Source organism: Diabrotica virgifera, chromosome 9, assembly GCF_917563875.1.
Source record: "Diabrotica virgifera virgifera chromosome 9, PGI_DIABVI_V3a".
NCBI classification, from domain to species: Eukaryota; Metazoa; Arthropoda; class Insecta; order Coleoptera; family Chrysomelidae; genus Diabrotica; species Diabrotica virgifera.
The window spans coordinates 218,878,707-218,904,438 of NC_065451.1; the positions used below are offsets into that span (position 1 = coordinate 218,878,707).

General features: G+C 32.9%; 1 protein-coding gene across 1 annotated transcript in view; it reads right to left on the reverse strand.

Annotated features, from left to right (window-relative positions):
* LOC114341129 (uncharacterized) overlaps positions 1-17,763 on the reverse strand; it is an 83,116-nt gene extending 65,353 nt beyond the window's left edge. Inside the window, exons 1-7 of the mRNA XM_050660874.1 lie at positions 17,632-17,763; positions 14,835-14,881; positions 14,378-14,540; positions 13,261-13,447; positions 10,310-10,424; positions 5,464-5,707; positions 2,946-3,098 (exon numbers count right to left, since the gene is read on the reverse strand). Coding sequence (XP_050516831.1) covers positions 2,946-3,098; positions 5,464-5,707; positions 10,310-10,424; positions 13,261-13,447; positions 14,378-14,540; positions 14,835-14,845 — 873 coding nt within the window. The 5' untranslated portion in view covers positions 14,846-14,881; positions 17,632-17,763. The remainder of the gene's footprint in view (positions 1-2,945; positions 3,099-5,463; positions 5,708-10,309; positions 10,425-13,260; positions 13,448-14,377; positions 14,541-14,834; positions 14,882-17,631) is intronic.
* Between the last annotated feature and the right edge of the window lie 7,969 nt (positions 17,764-25,732).

Sequence of the window (25,732 nt, forward strand, 5' to 3'; positions counted from 1 at the left end):
AGATTATTAACAGGTCTCTATAACCGTACTTAACCATATACAAATATGTGGTGGATTCGACAAATATTCAAAATATCTCGATAAACACTGGCTTATCGAAAAAGTACTAAGAGGCAAAAAAGTTTTAAAAATAATGTGTTTAACTAATAGTGCCACAATAATAATTTAATTGGAACGTACACAAAAGTTTGGGGGGGTTTAAGGGAACAAAACCCCCATAAAATTTGTATGGGGTGCACAAATTTTACTTAATTTTTTTTAAGATATTGCTGTCGTAAAAATGCCACATGTCAATTTTCAATAAAAAATCTCTGAGAGTTTTCGATATATGAAAAAAAATCGATTTTCATTTTGTAACTTCAAAGGGCTGTAACTTTTTTTGTGTGCACTATTGTATATAGGTAAGTGAGGTTCAATCAACCTATTTTTGACCCCAGAATCTGTGATATAATTTATGACCAATCTTTTCGGGACACCCTGTATAATATTATTAATAGTCGAGGAAATGAAGCTGAAAAAATGGCAAAACCTCGCAATTTTTTCGTCCACCATCGATTTGTACAAAAATTTGGGATTAGGCTCATTTCACCCTCCAGTTCATTTTCTATATTGAGTTGTTGTACACTTTTGGTTTTTTAAGGGTGAACACTACCCCTAAAAAACTACTTGTAAAAAATTATAAAATAACATTTTAAACTTTAATATTGTCAACATTTGGTTCTTATTAGTTACATAATGATTGTTTTATGCTTTACATAAAAATTCGGGATTAGGATCATTGCACCCTGTACTTCATATTCTATAACATGCTCAATTATTCGTCGATTATTTTTAGTTTTAGGGGTATAAACTACCCCTTATTGTCAAAAATTATATAAAAATATTGTAAACTTTAATATGGGTAAAATTTGGTTTTGATTGGCTAAAAATACTGATTGTTTTATGCTTTAGGATATAATATCATAATATTTGAACCCTTGAAAACCACCCTTAAGAACAACAATTAATTTATTAATAAAATTAATAAAAATTACAATTTTTATAAGTAGATAATTTAATAGATCTTTACAGAAAAAAAGTAGAATTAAAGAATTACAAAAACATTTATTTACACAAAAATAAGAATTTACAAATATGTAGAAGTACAAATACAAATACTTTTTAAGTCATCTTCCAGTATACGAACCAATTCTGTGGTATTATACATGCATTGAAAATGTTCCATAAGCGGACTATTCGAATATTTCGAAAAAAAAATCGTTTTATAAACATAGCTCCTTTATTTTTGGCGATAAAAAGTTTTTTCAAAAATAATTTTGTAGGATTATTGAAGAGCTATAAGAGTGTGTAAATTAAATTTTGTTAGATCCCTTAGTTTTTACTTGGGGTGTGTTTAAAGGGCTCGAATAAAGGGGTGTTTGCTCGTAAATTGAGGTTTTAAACAGCTATATCTCACTAACTATTCACTGTAATGAAAATCTATGCACAATATAATTTTAATTATTAAAAAAGCTACAATTTAGTAATTATCATTTTTATCGTGTCTCCAGTATTTTCGGAGATATTTTGAAGTAAAAGGTGAAAAATACGAAATTGCAAAAAATCAATTTTTCTTTAAACTCCAATTTTTCTAAAATTTGGTCTTTTAAATAGGTCAAACTTCTTGGGTGTATTGACAATACAAATATACAAGGAATTACAGAAAGGTGAAGACCAGTTAATAATTAGGAGGGTAGTTAGGGGGTTATTTTCACTGATTTTTTCGTAGAGAAACCGACCTTTTTTTGATCATAAGTCGCTCTATTTTCATGCTAGAAATTTTTTATTATTCTTCTTTGAAAGGCTTAATTGTATACTTGAAAAAAGATAATTTTTAAGCTTTCCTCTAAAAATGCAAAGTTTTCCCGTTACAGTCAAACCTGCCATATCCGGATCAATGTGTGCGACAGACCGATCCGGATATAAAAAAATCCGGATATCAAGACCACTACTTCTTTTATAGTCTGAAACGTTTTCTCCTTCATACATACCAGTAATCAACGCCGTCAATAACTTTCGTCGATAGACACGTTTTATAGATTCTATAATACATTATTTCGCCAACTTTTAGTTCTTCTTTTAGTGCGTTGTCCAACAGCAGGACTGCCTTTCTCGGTAGATTTCGGTAGATCCGGAAGGCGCAGAACCGTCCGGATATGGGGAGGTCCGGATCTGACAGGTCCGGATATGGCAGGTTGTACTGTATTTGGCTTTGAATATTTCAAATTATGTATTTGACGAGAAAAGCTAACCTTTAACATGCCGTATCTCGGTTTGTAGTGGTCTTAAAGATATTATAGAAAAAGAATTTAGTTTGTGTTACTAAAAGATAAAATTTTATTATCTACAGTTTTTTTGATTAAATGCGTATTTTTCGAGGTATTCTCAAAAAACCCTCTAAAAAAGTCGATTTTTTCGACGAAAACTGTTACTTTAAAGCGCGAATAACTCGAAAAATATTAGTTTTACGAAGAAAATGTAAAAAACATTTTTTTCTTAGAATTACTTTTTACATCGATTTACATGGTTAAAATGTAATAACAAATTCCCACCCCCGAGATGGGGTGGCAATCACCCCAAGGTTTTAGCGTACAGCGGCATGATATAGAAAATAATCCTTGGACTATTCCCTACCTTCTGTGAAAATTTCAAATAAATCCATTCTGGACGAAAAAATTGCGAGTCAAAATGCTTCATTTCCTCGACTATAAGTTTTTCTGTGGGTTCAGAGATTAAGTGAAACAAAATGTCGTTTAGTGAAGTACAAAGTTGTTGTGATAAGACATAATAGGTAGATATGTACTGTTGTTTTATTGACTTCCAAAAGGCATTTGATCGTGTTAAGCACTCTATATTGATATAAGTAAGTTCTAATTAGTAAACAACAAATATAAAAACACACTTACAGGTCGTTCTTCAGAAGGCGAGAGTCCACTCATGTATCCGTAAAAATAATAACAACCCAATACTCCAGGATACTGCGAACAAAGCAATGATGTGATCCAACGTTTTGTGTAAGTGTTACTCACGGCATAGCATCCAATCTTCTTAGTGAAGTCCTGAAAATAATCATTGAAAATAATACTATACATATGTGTTTAATAATCTAGCTAAGATGAGCTGACTCATTGAAAGAAAACACAACAGATCCGTGACTGAATGTAAAAGGAACAGAGGAGCAGTTACTTAGTGAACATATTATATGTATTGACAAGTCAAAAGTAAGCAAAAAATTTCCAAACGACCAAAAAAAGGAAAGAACGGAAAAATATCCATTAGAGCAGCTCAAAGTTGAAGAGGTAGCAAAAAAACAGAGGAAGAAATAAACAAGAGATTAGGAAAAATTACGGTAGAGAACTAAGAGGAGAAAGAACATAGCTTTGGGTAAGCAAAAAAAGAAAAGAGAGAACACTGGCTTGATAAGGCCTGTAAAAGAATCCTAGATGGAAAATATTATGAAATCCAAAAAGGGAAAATATTAGAAGTAGTACAGAAAAAAGTAAAGAGCATTATAAAACCAAAAGGAGAGAAGCTTAACGATTATGCCAGCAAAAGAAGAGAAAATTACTGGGAAAACAACTAGAAATAATAAAGGGCAACTATGTCGAACAAAAAGTTCGAAAATTTTATCAAGGAGTAAAAGGACAAACAAAATAAGAACAGAAAGAGGTGTTAGACAGGAAGACACCATATCTCCAAATTATTTACTCCTACATTAGAAGATGTGATTAAGAAGTTAAATTGGGAACAACGCGGAATTAAAATTGATGGGAGATTTTTAAGTCATCTAAAATTTTCCGATGACATAATACTCATAAGCAACAATACAGAAGACCTAATCTACATCTACAGCTTAAACAAGAATCTAAGAAAGTTGGTTTAAAAATGAATTTAAATAAAACAAAAGTGATAACACATCGGCTTAAATGGAAGTGAGATTGAAAGTGTCGAAGAGTATATCTGTGGTGTTTGGGAGAAACACGATAACTCCAAAATAGCGAAAATTCTGTTAAGTCCTGCACTGCATTTTGTTTTTGATCTATTTTCGTTTGATCTGACTATGGTATGTCCATCACGTCTAGAAAACGTGCTACAGCTTGGTATAATATCGACAAGTCCCCAATATTGAAATTTTGTTTGGTATAGTCCTGTTAAAATATTATATCATGTACCCGAAAACAAAACTAGAGAATAACGTTTTGGTTCATATCTGATAATTGGTACTTATCATGTCTAGATCAAATAATATGCAAATTCTTTTGGTAAAACATTTTAGTCCATATGTGATAGTTGGTACTTATCATGATTATATCAAATAATATGCAAATTATTTTGGTAATTTTATGCTATGTCCCACTTAACACCTTTGATTGAAATAAATATTATATTTAAGTAGCATTTTCTGTAAGTTTTTTTATGTAAGTGGTAAATAACATGAATATATCAAAATTTTCTTTTCGTTGTTTTGTACTTCTCATAATTATTCATGAGCAAGAAAAACAAAGATTAGAAAATGAATGCCAGCAGCACCAGGATAAGGCTTCCTTTCATTATACAACAAAATTAGGCGACAAAGAAGAACGTATGCGGAGCTTAGGCAAGCTTGTAGTAGTTGCATTTGATTTGCAGAAGTGTTTGGCTACACCTAATTTGACATCTAGTGTGGCGTTCTATAAAAGAAAGTTATGGACTTTCAATTTGACGATCTGCAATATCACCACAAAACGGACATCTTGTTATGTGTGGCAGGAAGTTGTAGCTCAACTAGGAGCTGATGAGATCGCATTTTGCTTATTTCAGTTTATTAAAGACTTACCAGAACAGGTAGAAAAACTAGTTCTTTATTCTGATACGTGTCCAGGTCAAAACCCAAATAATATATTACCGATTATGTTTTAAAAGCACTTGAAGGAAAGGAAACTCTAAAAGAAATTCATCATAAGTTCCTAGTTCCTGGTCATACTCATTTAGAATGTGACATGTGATATAGACCATGCTACCATATAGAGATTTGTGAAAGAAAGAAACGCCACAGTTTCAGTTCCACAGGACTGGGTATCAGTAATTAAAATGACGAGTCCTCGTTTTGACGTAAAATTTATGAAACAAACTGACTTTTTCGGATTTTCCAAACTTCTAACAACGCATTTTATAAAAAGAAATGTTGATAAAGATAAACATTCTCCAGTGGATGCAAACAGGCAAACAAAATTCAGGAGTGGATGCAAACAGGCTGAAGAAAAAAAGAAAACTTGCCAATAGCGACCAATAATTTTTTTAATGTCCGTTATTGAGAAGTGATTAAGAAATTGGAAATCATTTTTAGAATTAAAACTTAAACGTAAAATATCTGTGAATGGCAGAGGAAATGACAGAGTGTATACGAAACCTAATTTATCAAACTAATTAAACATATTTATTTACCCAAACCCACTCGTTCTTTGGTCCGATAAATTTGAAAAATCCTTGCGTGTGCCCCATATACGCAGCAGGACCCAGCGAAACCAACCCCTTCAAATTACGTTCTGCGTGAGTTTTCTTTTCTATCGCATAAACGTATGATGCCGTTGAGCCCATTGAGTGGCCCACGAATATAACTTTGCTCTTCGTCCGTTTCGTAACATAATCTGTCAAGGCAGGTAGGTCGTATATCCCAATCTCATGGAAACTGAAAAACAAAACGTCATTTAATGTGTATACAAAAAACATTTGAATGTACGTGTGTGTGACCTAGATTTTTTTAATAAATCTTTGCAGAAAGTATTAAGAAAAAAACGAAATAATTCGAGAGATTTCACGTGACAATAAAAATATATCGAACTCTACCCTTGTTGAAAAAAAAAATATTGAAAAAAAAACAACAAATAAAAATTTATTAAAAATACTTTATGCATGCTAAGGATTTCCACAGTTTTCACTATATTCCTTCACTCAACTTTCTCTCCAGGTCTATCTGGTTTTCCAATCCCCTTCCTGCTGATTTCTTCTTTCCATTACTTCGTCCACCGTTAATATGTTCTGTTCTTCTTCTTTTTAAAGTGACCTCTACTAAATGGAGGTTCTTCTTCTTCTTTTTGTATAGACATGACTCTGTCTGTTTTTTCAATGTGCCTCTAGTAAGTTGTCGTTCCATCGTTTTCGTGGTCTTCCCACTGATCGTCTTCCTATTGGGGAACCGTCTCTCGCTGTCCTGGCTACCTTATTTGTTGTCATTCGGCTTATGTGGTCATTCCATTCTATTTTTCTGTTTCTTACCCAGTTATGTATTAATGTTATCGATCTTGCATCTCCGTCGTATATCTGTACTTCTAGCTCTGTCCCATAGAGTCTTACCATCGATTTTTCCACTGGAAGGGTTTTCATCTCCACTGTTTCGAACAATCTTTTTGTCCTGTCTGTGTAGGGTCGTGTTTCTGTCGCATATGTCATTATTGGTCTGATGACTGTTTTGTAAATTCTGCCCTTCATTTCTTTTCCGATATTTTTATTTCTCCATATTGTGTCATTCAGGCAACCTGCGGCTCTATTTGCTGTATTCACTTGATCTTCCACTTCTGTTTCGAGCCTTCCGTAGCTAGATAGTGTGATGCCTAGGTATTTAAACTCCATCACTTGTTCTATTATCTGACCTTCCAGCTCCAATTTACATCTTATTGGATCTGCTGTTATAACCATGCATTTTGTCTTTTTTGAAGAAATTAACATGTTAAATTTTCTGTCGATTATGTTGAATTGGTGCAGCATACGTTATAAATCATCTTCACTTTGAGAGATTAGTATTGAATCGTCCGCATAGTAGATTATTTTAAGTTGTTTTTCACCCATTTGGTATCCTTTTTTAGTTCTTACTTTTTTTATTATTTCGTCCATGATCAGGTTGAACAATAAAGGACTAAAAGGAATCCCCCTGTCTTATCCCATTGCCGGTTTCAATTGGGTCAGTTAGTTCATCTTCCACTTCTACTATTATTGTATTGTTCTGGTAGATGTTTTCTATCGTTTTAATTATTCCCAGAGGTACCTCTCTCGAGTATGACAAGTGGACAACGTCCTTTAATGTGACCCTGGCAAATGCTTTCTTAAGGTCCACGAAACATAAATATGCCGGTTTGTTTTATTCCAACGATTTCTCTTGAACTTGCCTCATTATAAATATAGCGTCAGTGCATGACCTTCCCGACCTAAAACCTTGTTGTTCTTCTGCTAATGTTATAATTTCATTCAATTTGTTTATTATCACTTTTGTTGTTAATTTTAATGTTGTGTTTAATAAGTTAATCCCTCTGTAATTCTCCGGGTCTGATTTGTCTCCTATTTTGAAGAGAGGTATTAAGGATGCTTGATCTCCATTCTTGTGGTATTCTGTTTTGTTCTATTATTTTTTGTATTAGTTTTAACAGTTGTTTAGTTAGATCTTGTCCTCCGTATTTTAGGATTTCGTTCGATATTCTGTCCTCTCCTGGAGATTTTCTATTTTTTAATTTTCTTAATGCTTCCTTTACCTCTCCCTCCTCGATGTTTATTTCTTCGTTTGTCGTAACTTCAGGTGTTGGTGGTTCATTATCGTCGCCTTTAGCAAATAGAGATCGGAAGTAGTCTGCCCATGTTTCCTTCTGAATGTGTTTCGCTTTTATTGATTCGTTTGTTTCATTTCTTTGCCCTCTGATAAATTCTCCGTACTTCTTTTTATGTTCCGTAGAAGTCGTGTTCCATCTGTTTTGAGAAACTCTGCCAGTGCTCCCTTTTTATTTGCCTCATTAAAGTATTCGTTTCGTTTCTGATTCGTTTGTAGTGGTTGTATGCCTGTTGCGTTTGTTTTGTTCTGTATTGTAAAAAGGCTTTCTTCTTTTCTTCGCAGTTTATCTTAACTTCCTCTTTAAACCACGGGGTTTTCTTCTTTAATATGTGAGTATTCGTTACTTTTCTCTCTCCAAGTGATTCTGTTGCAGCGTCGATTATGTTATCTTTGAGTTTTTGCCAGCTTTCATCGATGATAGTGTTTTCTAATATTCCATTCTCAGCAATCTTCTCTGATATTCTTTTCCTGTATAAGTATTCCGTGGATTCCGTATGTTAGTACTTCGACTTTGATTTTTGTTTGTGTTGGTGCTGCCCTCTTTGGTGTGAAATATTTCATAATAACTCCTATTTTACATAATACTAGGCTATGGTCGCTACCTACATCTGCTGAGTTGAGGCATCTTACGTCGATTATTTTTGATGGATATATATTTCTCTGTTGGTTACAACATAATCTATCATAGATCTTTGTCCACGGGTGTTATTTAAATGTATATTTGTGTTGGTCTTTGTGGTCAAAAAATGTGTTGTTTATTCTTAGTTCGTTATTTGTGCAGAAGTTTATTATCAGCTTGTTCTCCATTTTCGTTTTTAACATTTTCATTGTATTTTTGCTTAATTCCGGGTATTACTTGGGTACCTATTCGAGCGTTAAAATCCCCCAGTATTATCATCTTCCCTCTAACTTGATCTACTACTTGTTGTAATTCGTCATAAAAGATTTCCCTTGTTGTTTGAGGCTTGTTATTTTCTGGGCCGTATACTCCGATGATGTTCAGGTCTTCCTTTTCCATTCTAATTTCAATGGAGGTTGGCTACTACACTTGCAAATTCTTCTCTGTCTTCAGCTGTTCTTATTAGCTGTTCAAAATTTAGCCCTGTCCATTGTCGGATATTTCTGAGCGACGATAGTCTTTTCCTTCCTAATCCTCTCTTTTCCTTGACCTTTCCTTTCACTATTATTTGAGCAAATTGGTACTTATTATGTCTCAGTACGTGGCCTAGGTATGATGTTTGTCTAAGTTTCACCGTGTTGTGAAGTTCTCGTTCCTTGCCTATTCTATGGAGCACTTCTTCGTTTGAGGTGTGCGATGTGCGATGTCCACGAAATTTTGAGGATTCTCTAGCTAGTAGATCCACATTTCAAATTTCTTCTGCTCTATGTAGTCAATAATATCTGAGTTAATTCCCTTCCTTTTTAATTTTTGCTATTTATTCTTTCTCTTCTTGTTACTCTGCAGCTTCTCCTTAGGAATTCCATTTCTGTTGCTCTTATTTTGTTTTAAGTTTTCTTAATATTATCCAATTTTCACACCCATACATAAGTGAGGATACTTCTTGTCATGGTATTATATATTCTTCTTTTTGTTTTTATGCTGATGTTCTTATCCCACAGTATCGGGTTCAATTTTCGTATGCAGTCTCTTGTTTGTCCTAGTCTATTTTTTATGTTTTATCTTCCTCAGTTGTTCCTTTGTTTGATATTATAAAACCTAAATACTTGTACAAGTCTGTTTCTTTCTTTTGTTTACCTTCGTCTATTTCCAGCTGTTTTATTTTTGTATTCTCCATTGTTAGGTATTCAGTTTTCTTTAGGTTTATTTCCATCCCATTCTTCGTATATTTCTACTCCAGTTTTCTCATCATAAAAAAATCTTTGTTTTATGCGATCACTATTTGGTCGTCAACAAAAATACTTTATAAAAGATATATTTATATTAAAACAAGGCCCTTTGCTAAAGGTTTTCCATTAAAATCTTGTTCTTTTTCTTCTTCGTCCATCCATTCACGTCTACATCTGAACATAAGCCTATTCAAGTCTTCCTTTCCATTGTTTTTTATTGTACGCTACTTGTAGCCAATTTTCCCCGGCAGTCAGTCCATTTCAGATCATTTGTCCATCTCATAGGAAGTCTGCCTCTTGGTCTTTTGTGTTGTTATGGTCTCCAGGTTAGAATTGTTCTGTGCCATTTGTTTAGATCGCTCCTAGCTACTTGTCCAACGTATTCCCGTTTCAGTTTTAATGATTTTTGTACCACATCGGTAACTTTGGTTCTCTATCTTATCCATGTGTTTGTTTTCCTGTACTTAAGTGATATGCCTAGCATTGCTCTTTCCATCGCGTGTTGAGTGACTCTGAATATTATATTCATGTTCTGTTTTGTGATTGTCCATGTCTGTGCCCCATATGTTAATATCGGAATAATGTATGCATCAAAAACTTTAGATCTAAGATGTACTTGAATTTGTTGATTTCTGAGTATATAGTTCAGTTTGCCGAATGCTGCCCATGCTAACTTTCTTTTTCTTTTTATTTCTTCCGTTTGAATTTCCCTATTTAGTATTATTTTTGTCCTAAGTATATATATTCTTCAACTTTTTTTAAAACTTTCCATTAAAATACTAAGTGTGATATGTGTATGTATAGAGGTATCACATATAAATGTATTAAATAAATTCTGTTACTTACCTAAAGTTCCAATAGTCTTCTTCGTCTTTAAATTTTTTTAGTTCCTCGTCGTAATCTACTGTTCCCCTGACCGCTGATAACCAGACATCATAACCTTTGTCAGCCAAGAGGAATACTAGAAGACACTTACTTTAATTTATCTATAAAGTTCATTTTTATGTTGGAATATGAAGAATTGCTTAGTTTCCAGTTCCTTGAGCTAAACTCTTTACCCCTCATTCGCAAAGCATATCGAAGCTTTAGGAAAGTACCTTTATAAGAGAATACTATGTATTCCCTGGACCAAGAAACAACAAAAATTGAAGGTCTTTCTTCCGAATACAGAAGAAAAAGGAACTGATCCTAACCATCAAAGAGCTTAAATTGAAACGGTTCAAAAGAACGCAATTATTTTGTCTTATGCAGAAACCAAAAATTGTAAATTTATCGTAACATATTTTTGTCCCATCCTGTATACATAAAAATATAGCTTCATATGCCAAACGAATGTAAGGATTTTATTTAAACGTGAGAATTTGCATAAGGTATCTATTTTCGATTCCCTGTGTTCCGTTTTTGAAGTAAAAAAATAGTTACAATGTAGCTAATGATTGTTTTGGCTCCATGGATCTACGAATTTAGATACACAAAACGTGCTTCTTTGAGTATTTAAAGCGCAGGTGTAGGAGTGTGCACTCAGCAATATCTTTACTTAGAACTGTAGAACGAAGTAAGTTTTGCTGACTTTGCAAACTAATTTTGGATGGTTCCCTACTATGTAGGTTGGCTTAAAACATGTTTTGTTTTTTTCTATTGGTCGATAAAAGTGTAGGAAGCTTAGTTATTTTTTATTAGTCAATGATGAAAGAGGGAAGGATTAAACTTTTTTTTATTGGTTGATTGGATGAGTAGGGTAGAATGAGAAATGGAGTGGGTTTTTTGGAAGGAAGGTTTTGGTTTTGAGGACATTCATTCAAGTTGTGAGACTAGAAAATGCAAGTTTGGGCTTTTAAAGAGAGGGGTTTGTTGAGCCTCGGCAGGAAGCCGCTTTGGCGGTTTTCTGAGAAAGTTAAGTTCGAAGATTAAGTTCCGACATAGTCCTTAATCAAGTTTTTAAGTTCCTGAAAATGTAGTGTTAGACACTGTTCTCTTTTCGTGACCTCCTAGTCACAAGCCAAATACCGCTGTTAGGCAAAGAGTCAGTTTATTTGAGTGTATACTACACTACCTAAGTTTCTTTTTGGAAGCAGTGATGGATAAAGTCATGCATTAGGTGTCAATATTAATAATAAATACTTCAAGAAGTTAATCAGAAGTTATTTAAATATTTTAAAAAGTCAGTATGAGCAGAATCATTTGGAAGTTTATTTATTTTTTTTTGCTGAAACTTTTCATAAAAATAAACACTTTTGTACTATTCTTTATCTAAATTTAGTGAAAAGTGCGTGCTTTGGACATTCACAACGTGAAGAATGAGGACAGGACTATATGACAAGGTATTGTTTGTAAACCTTTTTATTGTTTTTGTAAACAGAATCTCTTATATTGTCTATAAGAGATCCATCATTTCATTTTTTTATTTCAGTTGTAATAAAAAGTCTATTCATTTTATAATTTTTTTTTTATTGATAATATTATTATCTGATCCTTTTCTCTTGTTCATAAGTGAGAAATCAACATAAGAACACTAAGGTAGGTCATGATATATTTATATTTATGTAAATGTGTTTGTATCTTATGATGGGTATATATTTTTATTAACTTGTTACTTTAGTTATTTTTTTTTTAAGTTTTAAGTATGTTTCGTATTTTATTTTCTTTTGATTATGGCGCCCCCCGAGCAATTGAGTTTCTATTATATTTAAAATCTATTAATAGAATCCACACCCCTAGCTCTCTGAAGACTTAGAGCTACCGAGGTACTCCGTAAGGTTACGTAGCACCAAGTACATTTTTGTTTGTTTAATTTGTCGAGTTACATATTATCTTTTCTTTGCCTTTGTTATCCACGCTGGGGCTGTTATACAAAAATGGCTTCCATTCGTGACGTTGGTGTTACAAAAATGTCACCCACCGTCGAGGCTTTGGCATTTGACGTGTTAATGTTACAAAACTAACTTACATTAGACATATAATGAGGAAAAACAGATACGAAATACTTCGGTTGATCATTGAAGAAATAAGTGAAGAGGCTAGAACAATTGGAAGAAGACAAAATTCTTGACTTAATGACCTGCGACCGTAGCTCAACAAAATAATTGACTGATATTTTTAAAGCCGCTGTTTCACTCGTAGCTGTAGCCGATTGAATCACCAACCTTCAAATGGAAACAGCGAAGTAAGAAGAAGGATGCAGTAGGAGAGATAGACTAAAGAAAATTTTATTGTAGATGCTTAGGTAGGTCATTTTTGTGATGGTTGGTGACTGAAGGATGATTGATGTTGGTATGATCTAAGATAAAAACATATATGGAGAAATTTAATTTGGGAAGCGAAAGCGATAAAGGGTAAGGGTGTGATCATTACGGAGACCAAAGGATGGTATCCTAGCCTAGAGCATAGTATCCTACTCTTCATATTCGTTAATTCTGGCATTCAAAATAATGCATTTATTTTACATAGCGATCGATAATATAGTTTCGAACGCCAGGTAAAATAAATACATTATTTTAAATGCGAGAATTCACGTAGTTATATGAAGAGTAGGATACTATGCTCTAGGCTAGGATACCATCCTTTGGTCTCCGTAGTGAGCACACGCTAAGAGGATCATTTTTGATAATAGATAATGATCTATTTTTGTAACAGTTTTCTAACTTACGCTTACTAAAAGAGTCTAAATGAAACAGCAATAATATACTGTCTTTAACTCTCTTTCTCTCTCTCTCTCTCTCTCTCTCTCTCTCGTTCTCTCTTTCTCTATTTCTTTCTATCTTCTCTATCTCCCTAACTAAATAAAACAAAATACTTACTGATAGATTCTGCTCCTTGGAGTAACCAGAACTCTGGGGATCCCCCCATCCCAGGCATTAGTAGCAGAGGTTGGTTAAAACTGCTGTTGCCTTTTGGTAATATTCTGTATACAAATAAACGGTAGCCATCTTCAGATATAACGATATGTTCTTCGAAATTGTAACCATATTTTGAGATTATTTCAACCTAAGCAGGAAGGTACAGGGTGTCATTAATATATGTAAATTATTTCTGGAAAACTTAAGAATCCTGCGTTAGAAATGTGATTTTTATTATATTTTAGATTTTAGACCAAAGCATTATATCCCATCAAATGCTCTGGTCATCCCATGTGGATGTGATATAACACCGAGATCGTGAGATTTGACCTTGTAAAACTCTTTCTTAAACAAGTAGACAAAATCAAATATTTAGGAGTCTGGATTAATGAAGATCTAAATTCTAAATCAGAAATTCGATCAAGAATAAAGCAATCAAGAGCAATTTTTTTGAAGATGAGGAAATTTCTGAGTAATCAATTGCTCAATAAGTATGTATCTGTAAAATGTTATATCCACTATATTAATCTTTATGGTGCTTAAGCTTGGACTGTTAATGTTGACTTATTGAGAAAGCTGGAAGCTTTTGAGATGTGGCTGTTTAGGAGAAGTTTCAAAATACCATGGACCAATCATATTACGAACGAAATGGTGTTTTACAGAATGAGAAGAAACAGAGAACTTTTGACCACCATTAAAAGGAAAAAGGCAGCATGTTTGTGGCATATACTTAGAAATGATAAGTACGAGTTATTATAGCTAATTATGAAGGATAAAATCGAAGGAAAAAGGGATCCTGGTAGACGACAAATATCCTGGCTGAAAAACATTCGTGACTGGACCGGGTTAAACACACAGACGCTTTTCAGAAAAGGAGAAAACAGAAGCAGAAACGAATTTGCAATAGTTGTAGCCAACCTTCATTAATGGAGTCGAAACTAGAAGAAGAAACTCTTTCTTGTGGGGCGCTTTTAAGTTCATGGTTTAGGACCACAACCACAGCTGCTCTCAAAGTCAACATAATCCATAATCCATCCAATAACGCTAAAAAAACTACATATATTTGATGATCACTTACCACAGATAATCCTTTATCAGGATTGTGCCAACAGTTGTCGTTGTTGTTGATGTTAAAGTAAGCGGATAAGGTACTGCATACGTTATTTTTTTGCGGAATCCACAATAATATCAGTCTTGCAATTATACATATAATTATAATAGTGGACCACTTAAATAGTTTACTGAAAAAAAAACATTATTATTGGTGTACGGAATAAACAAGCAGTTGGATTAATCGAACTAGGCTAAGTTCAACAGTAATTAGGGCATTTTTTTTCAACAAAAAATTAAAAATAACCCAAAAATTAAGCATTTTTCGAAAAAAAAAAATGAGAGAAAAAGTGCTTATTTCGACAAGATACCTACGTCTAAAAATTTATTCATTTGAATAAAAATAGAATTGATACTAAAATTGATATTTGATAAAGATATATTTGAATTAATAAATACTATAAATAAAGTAATGTAGGTACTACCTGCGCTGCATTTTGACTTCTAAATTCAATAGTTACAACATCCTTACCTAAAAATGAATACTATTTAAATACATTTTGACGTTACGAATTATACCGTTACGAATTATCGGCGTTACGGATAGCCCGTTACCATTTATGACGTTACGAACTGTCGCGTTTTGAGATGTCATGGAATCTGAATCGTGACAAGCAGAAATGAGAATACTCAGAAGAATTACAGGATACATACTGAGAGACCGAATAAGGAGTGACGAGATTAAAACAAGACGATAAACTGAAGAGTAGAAGAGTAGAAGAGAAGTTAAGACAGGGTATACACAAGTGGACGCTAAACAGAAGAAAGATTGGAGTAATTACATCCGTAGAACGACAGACACAAGAATCATTAGGAATCATCAACACATTATTTTTATGGTCTCCAAAAGGAAATATGGCGCTTTATAAGAGGTCAAAGAACGGAGGTAAAGGAACTAATAGAACCAAAACACATAGAAAAGGTTACATGGAAAAAACACATAAAAAAGCTCTATGCAGAGGAAGAACAAATGGTGGTAGAACCGGAAACACCAGAAATTGCCACAAATGAAGATGTTAATATAAGTGCACAGGAAGTACGAAAAACACTCGAAAAGCTGAAGAACAGAAAATCTGCAGGTAAGGATGGAATACCAAACGAATTACTGAAATATTGTGGAGCAGCAATGACAGAACAATTAACAACATTGATTAACAAAATCATAAAACACAATAAAATACCGGAAGAATGGAGAACGAGCGAACTAATTCTACTATTCAAAAAAGGAGATAAAAAGCAGCCAGAAAACTACAGAGGTATTAACTTGTTAAATACTACCCTAAAACTTACAACAAAAATCTTATAAGACGTAATGATGCAATATTCGTCATAAAGCAAATTACTGACAAATCACTTGAGTATAATAGACCAGCATTTCTATGTCTAATTGACTTAAAGAAAGCATTTGACAGAGTAATACTCAAAGATGTATTTCATCTTCTGTATAATAGAGAAGTCCCTCTAGATATCATAAAAACTATTGAGAACATCTATCAAAACAACAAAATGGAAGTCAGAATAGATGGACAACTTGCAGAACCTATAGATATAGGCAGCGTAATAAGACAGGGAGACTCATTGAGTCCTATGCTTTTCAATTTAATCATGGATGAAATCATCAAAAACGTCAACAAAGGAAGAAGATAAATGGGAAACAAAGAAGTAACAATACTCTGCTACGCAAACGACGCAATATTGATAGCCCAAGATGAAGATAGTCTGCAAAGATTAGTTCACAGATTTAACATAAGAGAAAAAGAATTCAATATGACAATTTCATCTCAGAAAACCAAAACAATAGTAATCAGTAAAGAACCAATCAGATGCAAAATAGAAATTGATGGTATCAGTATTGAACAAGTAATGGAAGTAAAATACCTTGGAATTACATTGTCAAGTTACGGAGACATAGAAAAAGAAGTGAGAAATCAAGTACAAAAAGCAAATAGATTGGCAGAATGCATTAATCACACTATATGGCGAAACCGACACATTAACACTGAGATGAAGTCAAGAATTTATAAAGCCAGTGTAAGACCAATAATGATATATGCATCAGAAACAAGACCCGATATAGCCACAACACAAAGACTACTGGAAACGGCAGAGATGAGAGTACTGAGAAGAATTACAGGAAATACACTGAGAGATCGAAGGAGTAGCGAAGATATTAGAAGACAATTTAACGTACAGTGTATAAACGAATGGACACTAAATAGAAAAAAGAATGGAATAACCACATAACCAGAATGCAGGAGACACGTGTGGTCAAAATAGCACGAGATAAATCACCAATTGGTAGAAGAAGTATCGGCCGACCGCACAAAAGAGGGAGTGACAACCTTCCATAGAGGTATCAATCCGCCAATGAACAAGCAGAATTGTTTATAAAGAGTAAGAAGAAAAAGAAGAATCATTAGAATAGCAAGGGACAAATCACCAAGTGGTAAAAGAAGCACATTTTAGAATGGGTCAATAGTACCTGGGATGTTGAATCGGTGGCAGCCTATATCTTGACCTAGACTAGAACAGGCCAGAAAATGTTTCGAAAAAATCAAAACACTCTTATGTGATACTCGAATTAAACTCAAAATTCGACTACGCTTATCAAAATGCTACGTCTGGTCGACTCTCCTTTGTGCAGTTGAAACGGAACCCTTTAAAACATCAACCGTAGATAACTTGGAGGCTTTTGAAATGTGGATCTACCGGAGAATCCTCAAAATCTAATGCATAAAATAGGCAAGGGGCGAGAAATTTTTAACACAGTGAAAGTTAGGAAAATATACCTAGGCCACATACTGAGAAATAATAAGTAGGTACCAATAATATGCTCTACTAATAGTGAAAGGATAGATCGAGGGAAAGAGAGGACTCGGGAGGAAAAGACTATCATGGCTATGAAAAATCCGACAATGGACAGGGCTAAATTTTGAACAGCTAATAAGAATAGCTGAAGACAGAGGAGAGTTTGCAATTGCAGGAGCCAACCTCCATTTAGCAGAGGGCACTTTTAGAAGAAGAAGAAGGTGGAAGAATAATCGGCTAACCGTGCAAAAGATATAATGACAATCTGGAAGTATACGAATACTAGAATAAAAATTTACAAATTTTTTCTTTAAAAACGTTTACAATTTCTCTTTTACTTTTGTCTTACTCTCTGTTATAATTTGTAAGGAAAATCAATTTCAAACTTAGTTTAATCTAGAAAAATCTTCTTACCCACTTTACCAAAAATTACGGTCTTGTTAAGCCGATAACTTTAGCTAGAACTATGCAAATGGCATATTCATTTAGTTCGTTCTAAACCGAAAACAAATAATTATGTGCATATTTTTAAATTGATCTAATGAAGTCAAGAAAATAACGAATGGTATCGTTGTAGTTGGCTATTGTTAAAGGTAATTTTGTATATTTTGAACTAATTTATAGAAAAAAACAAGTAAACATTTGTTTAACATGCGAGGGACGTTACGTAAGTATAGATATAGTAAAATTTACTTTTAATGTTGAAATTTTATCTAATTAAGTATAGTTGTATTGTAAATACCAACATGATATACTTTTCATTTTTAAACGCTTTTCTTTGGTTCAATCGTTTGGGTCAAATCTTTAGACGTTAATTTGATTGCCTTTTCTTCAATGCAAATGAATGAAAATTTGCAGACATATGCATTCACGGGAACAATACACGAATAGTCAATAAAAAATTTTATGTTTATTAATTGTTTAAATAAAAAAAACTATTTTAATGAAAAATGCTTAAATTCTCTTGTTTTTTACAATGAAGAACCTTAAAACTTTTACAGATTGTAGCTAATTATATGAACTATACATAATTTCACTTTTTACGTTAATTATTTACGTTATGCTTCATAAATAAACAATAAAGTTTCAAATTTTTGACCGATTCCGACTACTTTTCATGTTTGTACATCATATGTTTTATACATATTATAATAAGATGTTAATAAACCTGACGATATATTTTAATGTTTGAAAAGTATAAAACTAAAAAGTAGGAAATAAAAAAATATGAAAAAAAAAAATTTTAAGAAACGCTTTTCTGTAATTACTAGTGACTAAAATTAAAAATGTTATAAAAAAAATCAACTAAAAAGCAAAAAATAAAAAAAAAAATAAATTTGAAGGATTATTAGAAAAAACTGTTAGACAGATTAAATATACAAAAATCTCACACATTCGTTAAAAAATTGAAAAAATCTAACACATTCGTTAAAGAAAGCGTGGGGCGAAAACCGTTTATTCGCCCCACGCTTTTCTTTAACGAATGTGTTAGATTTTTTCAATTTTTAACGAATGTATGAGATTTTTGTATATTTAATCTGTCTTACAGTTTTTTTTTTCGAATCATCCCTCAAGTTTGAATTTTTTTTTATTTTTTGCTTTTTAGCTGATTTTTTTATAATATTTTTAATTTTAGTATTTCATAACTAAAGAAAAGCGTTTCTTATTTTTTTCATATTTTTTTATTAACAATAGGGAATAGGCAATATCATCATCCAGTCTCAACAAAAGTCCACTGCTGAACATAGACCGCTTCCTCGTATTTCCAACCCCATCTATCTCGCGCAGCTCTCATTCAGTTTTTATATAGCCTTCTTAAATCGTTAGTCCATCATGTAGGTGGTCGACCGACCCTTCTATTGTTTTCCCTTGGTCTCCATTCCAATAACCTCTTTGTCCATCGCCCATCTCTCATTCTAGTAATGTGTCCTGCCTATCTCCATTTTAATCTAGTTATCCTTTGTTATTCCTAATATTAATCGCTCCATTCTTTTCTGTGTTTCTCTCAGTTTGGTAACCGACACTTTTGTTAAGGTAAGTGTTTCTGCTTCGTATGTCAACACTGGGAGGATACATTGATCAAATAGTTTTCTTTTAAGGCATGTAGGCAGCTCACTTTTAAAATTTTCTCTCAGTTTTTCATATTATGCCGTCTACCCAAGACCGATTCTTCTCTTCAGTTCATGGGTCTGATTATCCTTGCCAATAATAACTTCATATCCTATAAAAATAGGAATTACAGGTATTTATTTGGCAGATCACGAAGAAAGATCGAAAAAGAATAGAAGTAGTAGAAATGGATTATCTAAGGAGAGCGTATGGTATATCCAAAAAATATCACATCAGGAATGAAGATATTAGGAGGACAAGTACTGTATATTCCAGTGTAGATAGAATTGAAACGAGGCAACTAGTGTGGTATGGTCACGTGAAACGAATGAATGAAGATAGATGGCTAAATAAAGCTTTAAATTACATACCACAACAACGAAGAAGAAGGGGAAGGCCTTCAGTTGCCTGTGGAGAAAATGTACACCACATCATGAGAGATAGAGCCATCAAAGAAGACGAATGGATCGACAGAAAAAGATGGCGGTCGAAATGCGCGGCAGAGGCTGTAGGAACCTTGCTTATAGATAGATCTACGAACTCTATTTGTTGCCCACCAATATTGATGTTCTGGTTGGGTGTCAATTTTTTTTTACGACTCCCTGTGCCATCTCTCTTGCCATTCCTAGATCCTCAGCTACTATGAACAAATATAGCACTAAAGGTATATTAATTGTATTCCACTACTTTCTCTATTATAGGGGTTTATGCTGTGTAGATAGTCATTAGTTCCGTAACTTTTTTGGAATCCTGCCTGTTCTCTTGGTTGATAAGTCTCTAATTTTCTTTCCTTTCTTTTAACTATTATTCACGTAAACAACTTTAATTTCGTTTCACTATTTTCGTTTCAATAATTACGTTTCACTATTTTCTGCTTTTTATATTGTTTATAGCTTCCATCTTGGCACAAAGTATAAGGAGAAAGCTAAATCAATATTCGGAAAAAATATTGGGAGAATATCAGACAGGTTTTAGAAACAACAGATCAACGACGGACCAAATATTTGCCTTTAAAGAAATACAGACTACCTATTACGAATACAGTAAACAGAAAACAGATGTACGAACTGATGAAAGAATTGGGGATACCAAGTAAAATTATCGGGATGGTAAAGATGACGATGGAAAACACAACAAACGAAGTAACATGGAAAAGGTAGGTATACGTATACATCCAAAAAGTTTGAAACCAAGGAAGGATTACGACAGGGAGACCCACTATCAACAACTGCATTAAATTTAACATTGAAAGGAATAATCAGGAAAAGCAGAATAAACATGCAAGAAACGATATTTAAAAAGGGCCACCAAGCATAGCATTTGCAGATGATCTGACACTATTAGCAACAAGCAAAAAAGAACTACAAAAGTTGATGAAAAACATAATAATAGAAGCCAAAAATTTGGGTCTTAAAATAAATGAAGAAAAGACAAAGTATATGATAATGAGAGAGATCCAAAAAGAAAAAGAAAATAATATCATCATAGTACAAATATATGGAGGAAAAACATACCTACTCGTTCAAAAGGGCCAAAGAAATTATTTACTTGGGAACCAAGATAGATGAAAATGGTCATGAGGAAGGGGAGATAAAGGCATGAATACCTAGCTAAAGGAAATAAAAAATATGGGGCATTACACACACAATAATGAATTCCAAATACGCATCAATAAAAACAAAAATAAGATTTTTTTTAAGACTGTTATCAGACCTACAGTAACATACGCATGCGAAACATGCGTGCTCAAAAAGTCAGAAACAGACCTTCTAGAAAGATTGGAGGGAAAATGCAAAGAGCGATATATGGTGGTGTGAAAATAGAAAAGGTCAATGGAGAAGAAGAACCAATAAAGAATTGGAAGAACTATATAAACAGCCAACGATCACGACGACGATCAAAGCACAGAGAATACGATATTTCGATACATCGAGAGAATGGGAAGTAAAAGAATGCCAAAAATGGTACTCTCACGAAGACCAATACAAAAGAGAAAGAAAGGCAGACCAAGGAAAAGATGGAAGGATAGTGTGTACGAAGACCTGAAGAAAAATAACATTGAGAGATGGAAAGAACTAGCATTGGACAGAAAGTGATGGAGGGAGGTGGTGAAGGAGTGTATAAAAAGAATGAAGTGTAATTAAATAAAATTTATACCTTATGTAAGTTTATAGTAAGTTATTTATTATTTATGTAATCAGAATTTAAACATTTTAGCCCAAGGCATACATGCCTGTTGCGCTTTATAAATATAAAATAAATATAACTTTCATCTGTTTTATTATTTACTTTATTATTTATTCATGTATAAAAAAAGAACACCAAAAAGTTAATGAATTTGAGACGTGGTGTTAGAGAAGAATGCTGCGCATACCTTGGACAGCTCAGATAGTAAGTAGGTAAATACTATTAAAATTCAACAACGAAATAGCTTCATGACAATTATACAAATGAGAAACTTCTACAGCGAGACGAGATCGTTAGCGAATAAATTTTCCCATTCTTCCTCTCCATAGATCCGCCACTGGATTGCCCTAGTCCGTGCCTGTTATTTAATACATTTTTTGACGTATCGGTAAAATTTACGATAATGTCGATAATGGATAATACATTCGCGTATTATGTAAACTTAAAAATTACTTTTTGATAATTGCTAATAAGTCATTTGCAAGTTAATTGATTTTGTAATTTTAAATTATGTTTTAAATGACCTTAAAAAGATAATAAATAGAAGTAACACATGTATTTTATAAGATAAAATTAGTATCACTGTCCTACACGTAAGTCCTACTGTTTTGTACTGAGTTTCGATAATACAAGCGACCTGGTTCGTTTTTTATTTCCTTCAATTGCTTGTTCTATGTAATTATTTTTATCGCTAACCGTCACTAAAGTCATTATTGTACTCATTTACCCTCATTTGCGGCAGTAAAGTATCACTTTATTGTACTGAAAGAAGAATTTTACTTTACCTGCCGCGATTAATCAAATTAACTGAGATTGAATGTAAGTGGTCGATGGCAGTAATCGAATGGCGAGTATTTGAGTGAACTTAAAATGTATTTACTTTAATTATTAATAAAAAAATATGAAAAAAAATTTTTTTAAGAAACGCTTTTCTTTAGTTACGAGTGACTAAAATTAAAAATATAAAAAATCAACTAAAAAGCAAAAAATAAAAATAAAAAAAATTTGAAAAAATCTAACACATCCGTCAAAGAAAAGCGTGGCGCGTGTTCATCGAATAAACGGTTTTCGCCCCACGGTTTTCTTTAACGAATGTGTTAGATTTTTTTAATTTTTTTTTTATTTTTATTTTTTGCTTTTTAGTTGATTTTTTATAATATTTTTAATTTTAGTCACTCGTAACTAAAGAAAATCGTTTCTTAAAAATTTTTTTAAAGATATTCTTCTTTAGCGGCGAATCGATTGAGGGTAAAATTGTACATGATCCGCGCGCCTGCGCACACTGACAGTATGTATTTCATTGCTAATCTTTCAAGATAGAGGTATGTATGTATCTGTAACCGTGCAAATAAGTCATTAAAAGAATATATTAGTGGTTTTAGGAAATGTATTATTTATTATAATTCTTGTGCTTTTAGATTTGTGTTTCCCTGTAGTAAAATATTAAAATATTATGTAAGCATAACATTTTTACACTATATGTCGCCGTGTTGTGTAATTATATCCGAAACTTACATGTCTATTTCTAGGGCCTCGCTGGAGTAGTGGGAAATGCGTTAGCACTGAGATTGGAAGGTTCAATTCCTGGGCGATTCATATTTTTTTTTATTTTTGGTTATTTTAATAAAAAATTTTTTAAAGTGGTAGATAAGAAAGTTAGTTTGATTTTTAAATAAAATACAAATAACCTTTTAAGTATATTTACTTCGTTTAAATTACCTATTATATAATAGAAGAATATATCTTCTTACGTGCGTACAAAGTACACACACATTCTTTTTTCATATTTCTTTATTTTTTTACTTTTTAGTCTTACACTTTTCAAACATTAAAATATATCGTCAAGTTTATTAAAATATGTATAAAACATATGATGTACTAACATGAAAAGTAGTCGGAATCGGCAAAAAATTTGAAACTTTATATATTGTTTATTAATGAAGCATAACGTAAACAATTATGTAAAAGTGAAATTATGTATTGTTCATATCATTAGCTATACAATCCGTAAAAGTTTCAAGTTTTTACATTGTAAAAAACAAGAGAATTTAAGCGTTTTCCATTAAAATCTTTTTTTTATTTAAACAATTAATAAACATGAAAAAAAATTTTATTGACTATTCGTGTATTGTTCCCGCGAATGCATATGTCTGCAAATTTTCATTCATTTGCATTAAAAAAAAGGCAGTCAAATTAACGTCTAAAGATTTGACGCAAACTATTGAACTAAATAAAAGCGTTTAAAAATATTGTACACAATTGGCGAGATTATCAATTAAATTTATGTCAAAAAGAAAAATTCTATAGTATTTTGTAATTATAGGTCATATAAAATAAATTAAAACTTTACTGATTTAGTAATTATTCAATATTGATAACTATCGATTAAAAATCGAAAGCGGCCATCTTGCAAAAGTTATCTGTCATCACTGTCATGAAATTATTATGACGTCTAAAATTTAACAAGTTTTTAAATTGTAAATTGTATCTAAGTAAGTTTTAAAACCAATATCAAATTGTTGGCGATAAAATTTTGTATGCACCACGTCAGTAAAGACTCTTTATCGAACTCGTCTGTTATTCGCCTCGCTCGCTATGCTCGCTCTACTCATAATATCAGACTGGTTCCATAAAGAGTAACTTTACTGACTTTGTACATAAATAACTATTACAGTAGAGCGTCGATTATCCGAACTAATTGGGGGACATGGGTGTTCGGAAAACCGATTTGTTCGGATAGTCGAACTATATTGAGATTGTCATACATATTTATCCACAAGTGAATAAAAACCATATTTATATAACTGTATATTTGTTTATACCTTGATAATGACAAATAGCAATTAAACAAAAAAGTGCAGTCTTTGCAATAACATATTTTGGATACACAATTGAAGAAAATTGAAGATATTTTAAGCGTTATAATTACTAACGCTTGCTCAGTACTCGAGTACGGGGTGCGGGAGTCGGGAGTTCGGATAACCGGTCGTTCGGTTGATCGACGTTGGGATAATAGACGCTCTACTGTATATACCTACCTATTAATAAATCCATTTTATATTTATCCATAATCCATTTATTTAATACCTACTGTGGATATTATTGGACAGAGATGCAAGATGTTTTGCTGAAGATGGGGAAGGAATGCGAAGTCATAAAAACCATGCAATCGAGAAAACTGGAATATCTAGGCCACATTAATGAGAGGGGAAAAATACTCCCTGCTAAGGCTCATATAATCCAAGGAAAAATCTCGGGAAAGAGAAATATGGGACGTAGGAGGATTTGCTGGTTGCGAAATTTAAGAGAGTGGTACGGGTGCAGTTCGATACAATAATTGTTCAAAGCTGCAGCCAACAAAGTCAATATTGCTGTGATGGTAGCCAACCTCCGATCGGAGATGGTAGGTACTGCAAGAAAAATAAGTTGATATTATTCTCATCTGAACAGTCTAAATAATATACTTGCATCTGAATAATTCACTCACGGGGGTGTATTGTCACCAACATTGAATATAGTCGTTGATGAACTGATTTCCTAGCACTGTTGAGAGTTAAATGCGATAGGTATGCCCTTCATTACATAGAGAACTGGTATCTGAAAAAGAGAGAACTGTGCTCCAAAGCGAAATTTTTATCCTTCACAAATAAAAGGAAGCTTACTGGACTGGGTGAGCTGAAATTATTTGGAGAGGAACTGGAAAGAACCAATGAGGTCAAGTATTTAGGGATAACCCTGGATTAAAAACTCAATTGGAAAACACATATTGACAATATGACCAACAGGGTTAAGCGGTGCTTCTGAACTGCAGACAAGTTGTAGGTAAAACCTGGGGGTTGAAACCAAAGGTAATCTGTTGGTTATACACATCAGTGATACGACCGACAGTTAGTTATGGTTCAGTAGGTACTTTGGTGGAAAAAGACGGCTTTGTAATCTTGTAAGACTTGTGTGACAGAAGCCTTGAATAGTACAGGAATGACATTTTTGGAGGCTATCACAGGTCTCCTTGTGCTGGAATTATATTTCGGCTTTATCTTTTGTGGCCATCCTAAGATTTAAAGCAAACAATACTTAGAGGCCGAAATACTTGAGGAATCCATATTTATGATGAACTGAAATATGATGACACCAGAACTAATCATTGAGAACATAATAACATCTAGAGAGCAAAGTAGTTGTGGATGTGGTGAAGAATTTTCAGAATTTCACGTAAATT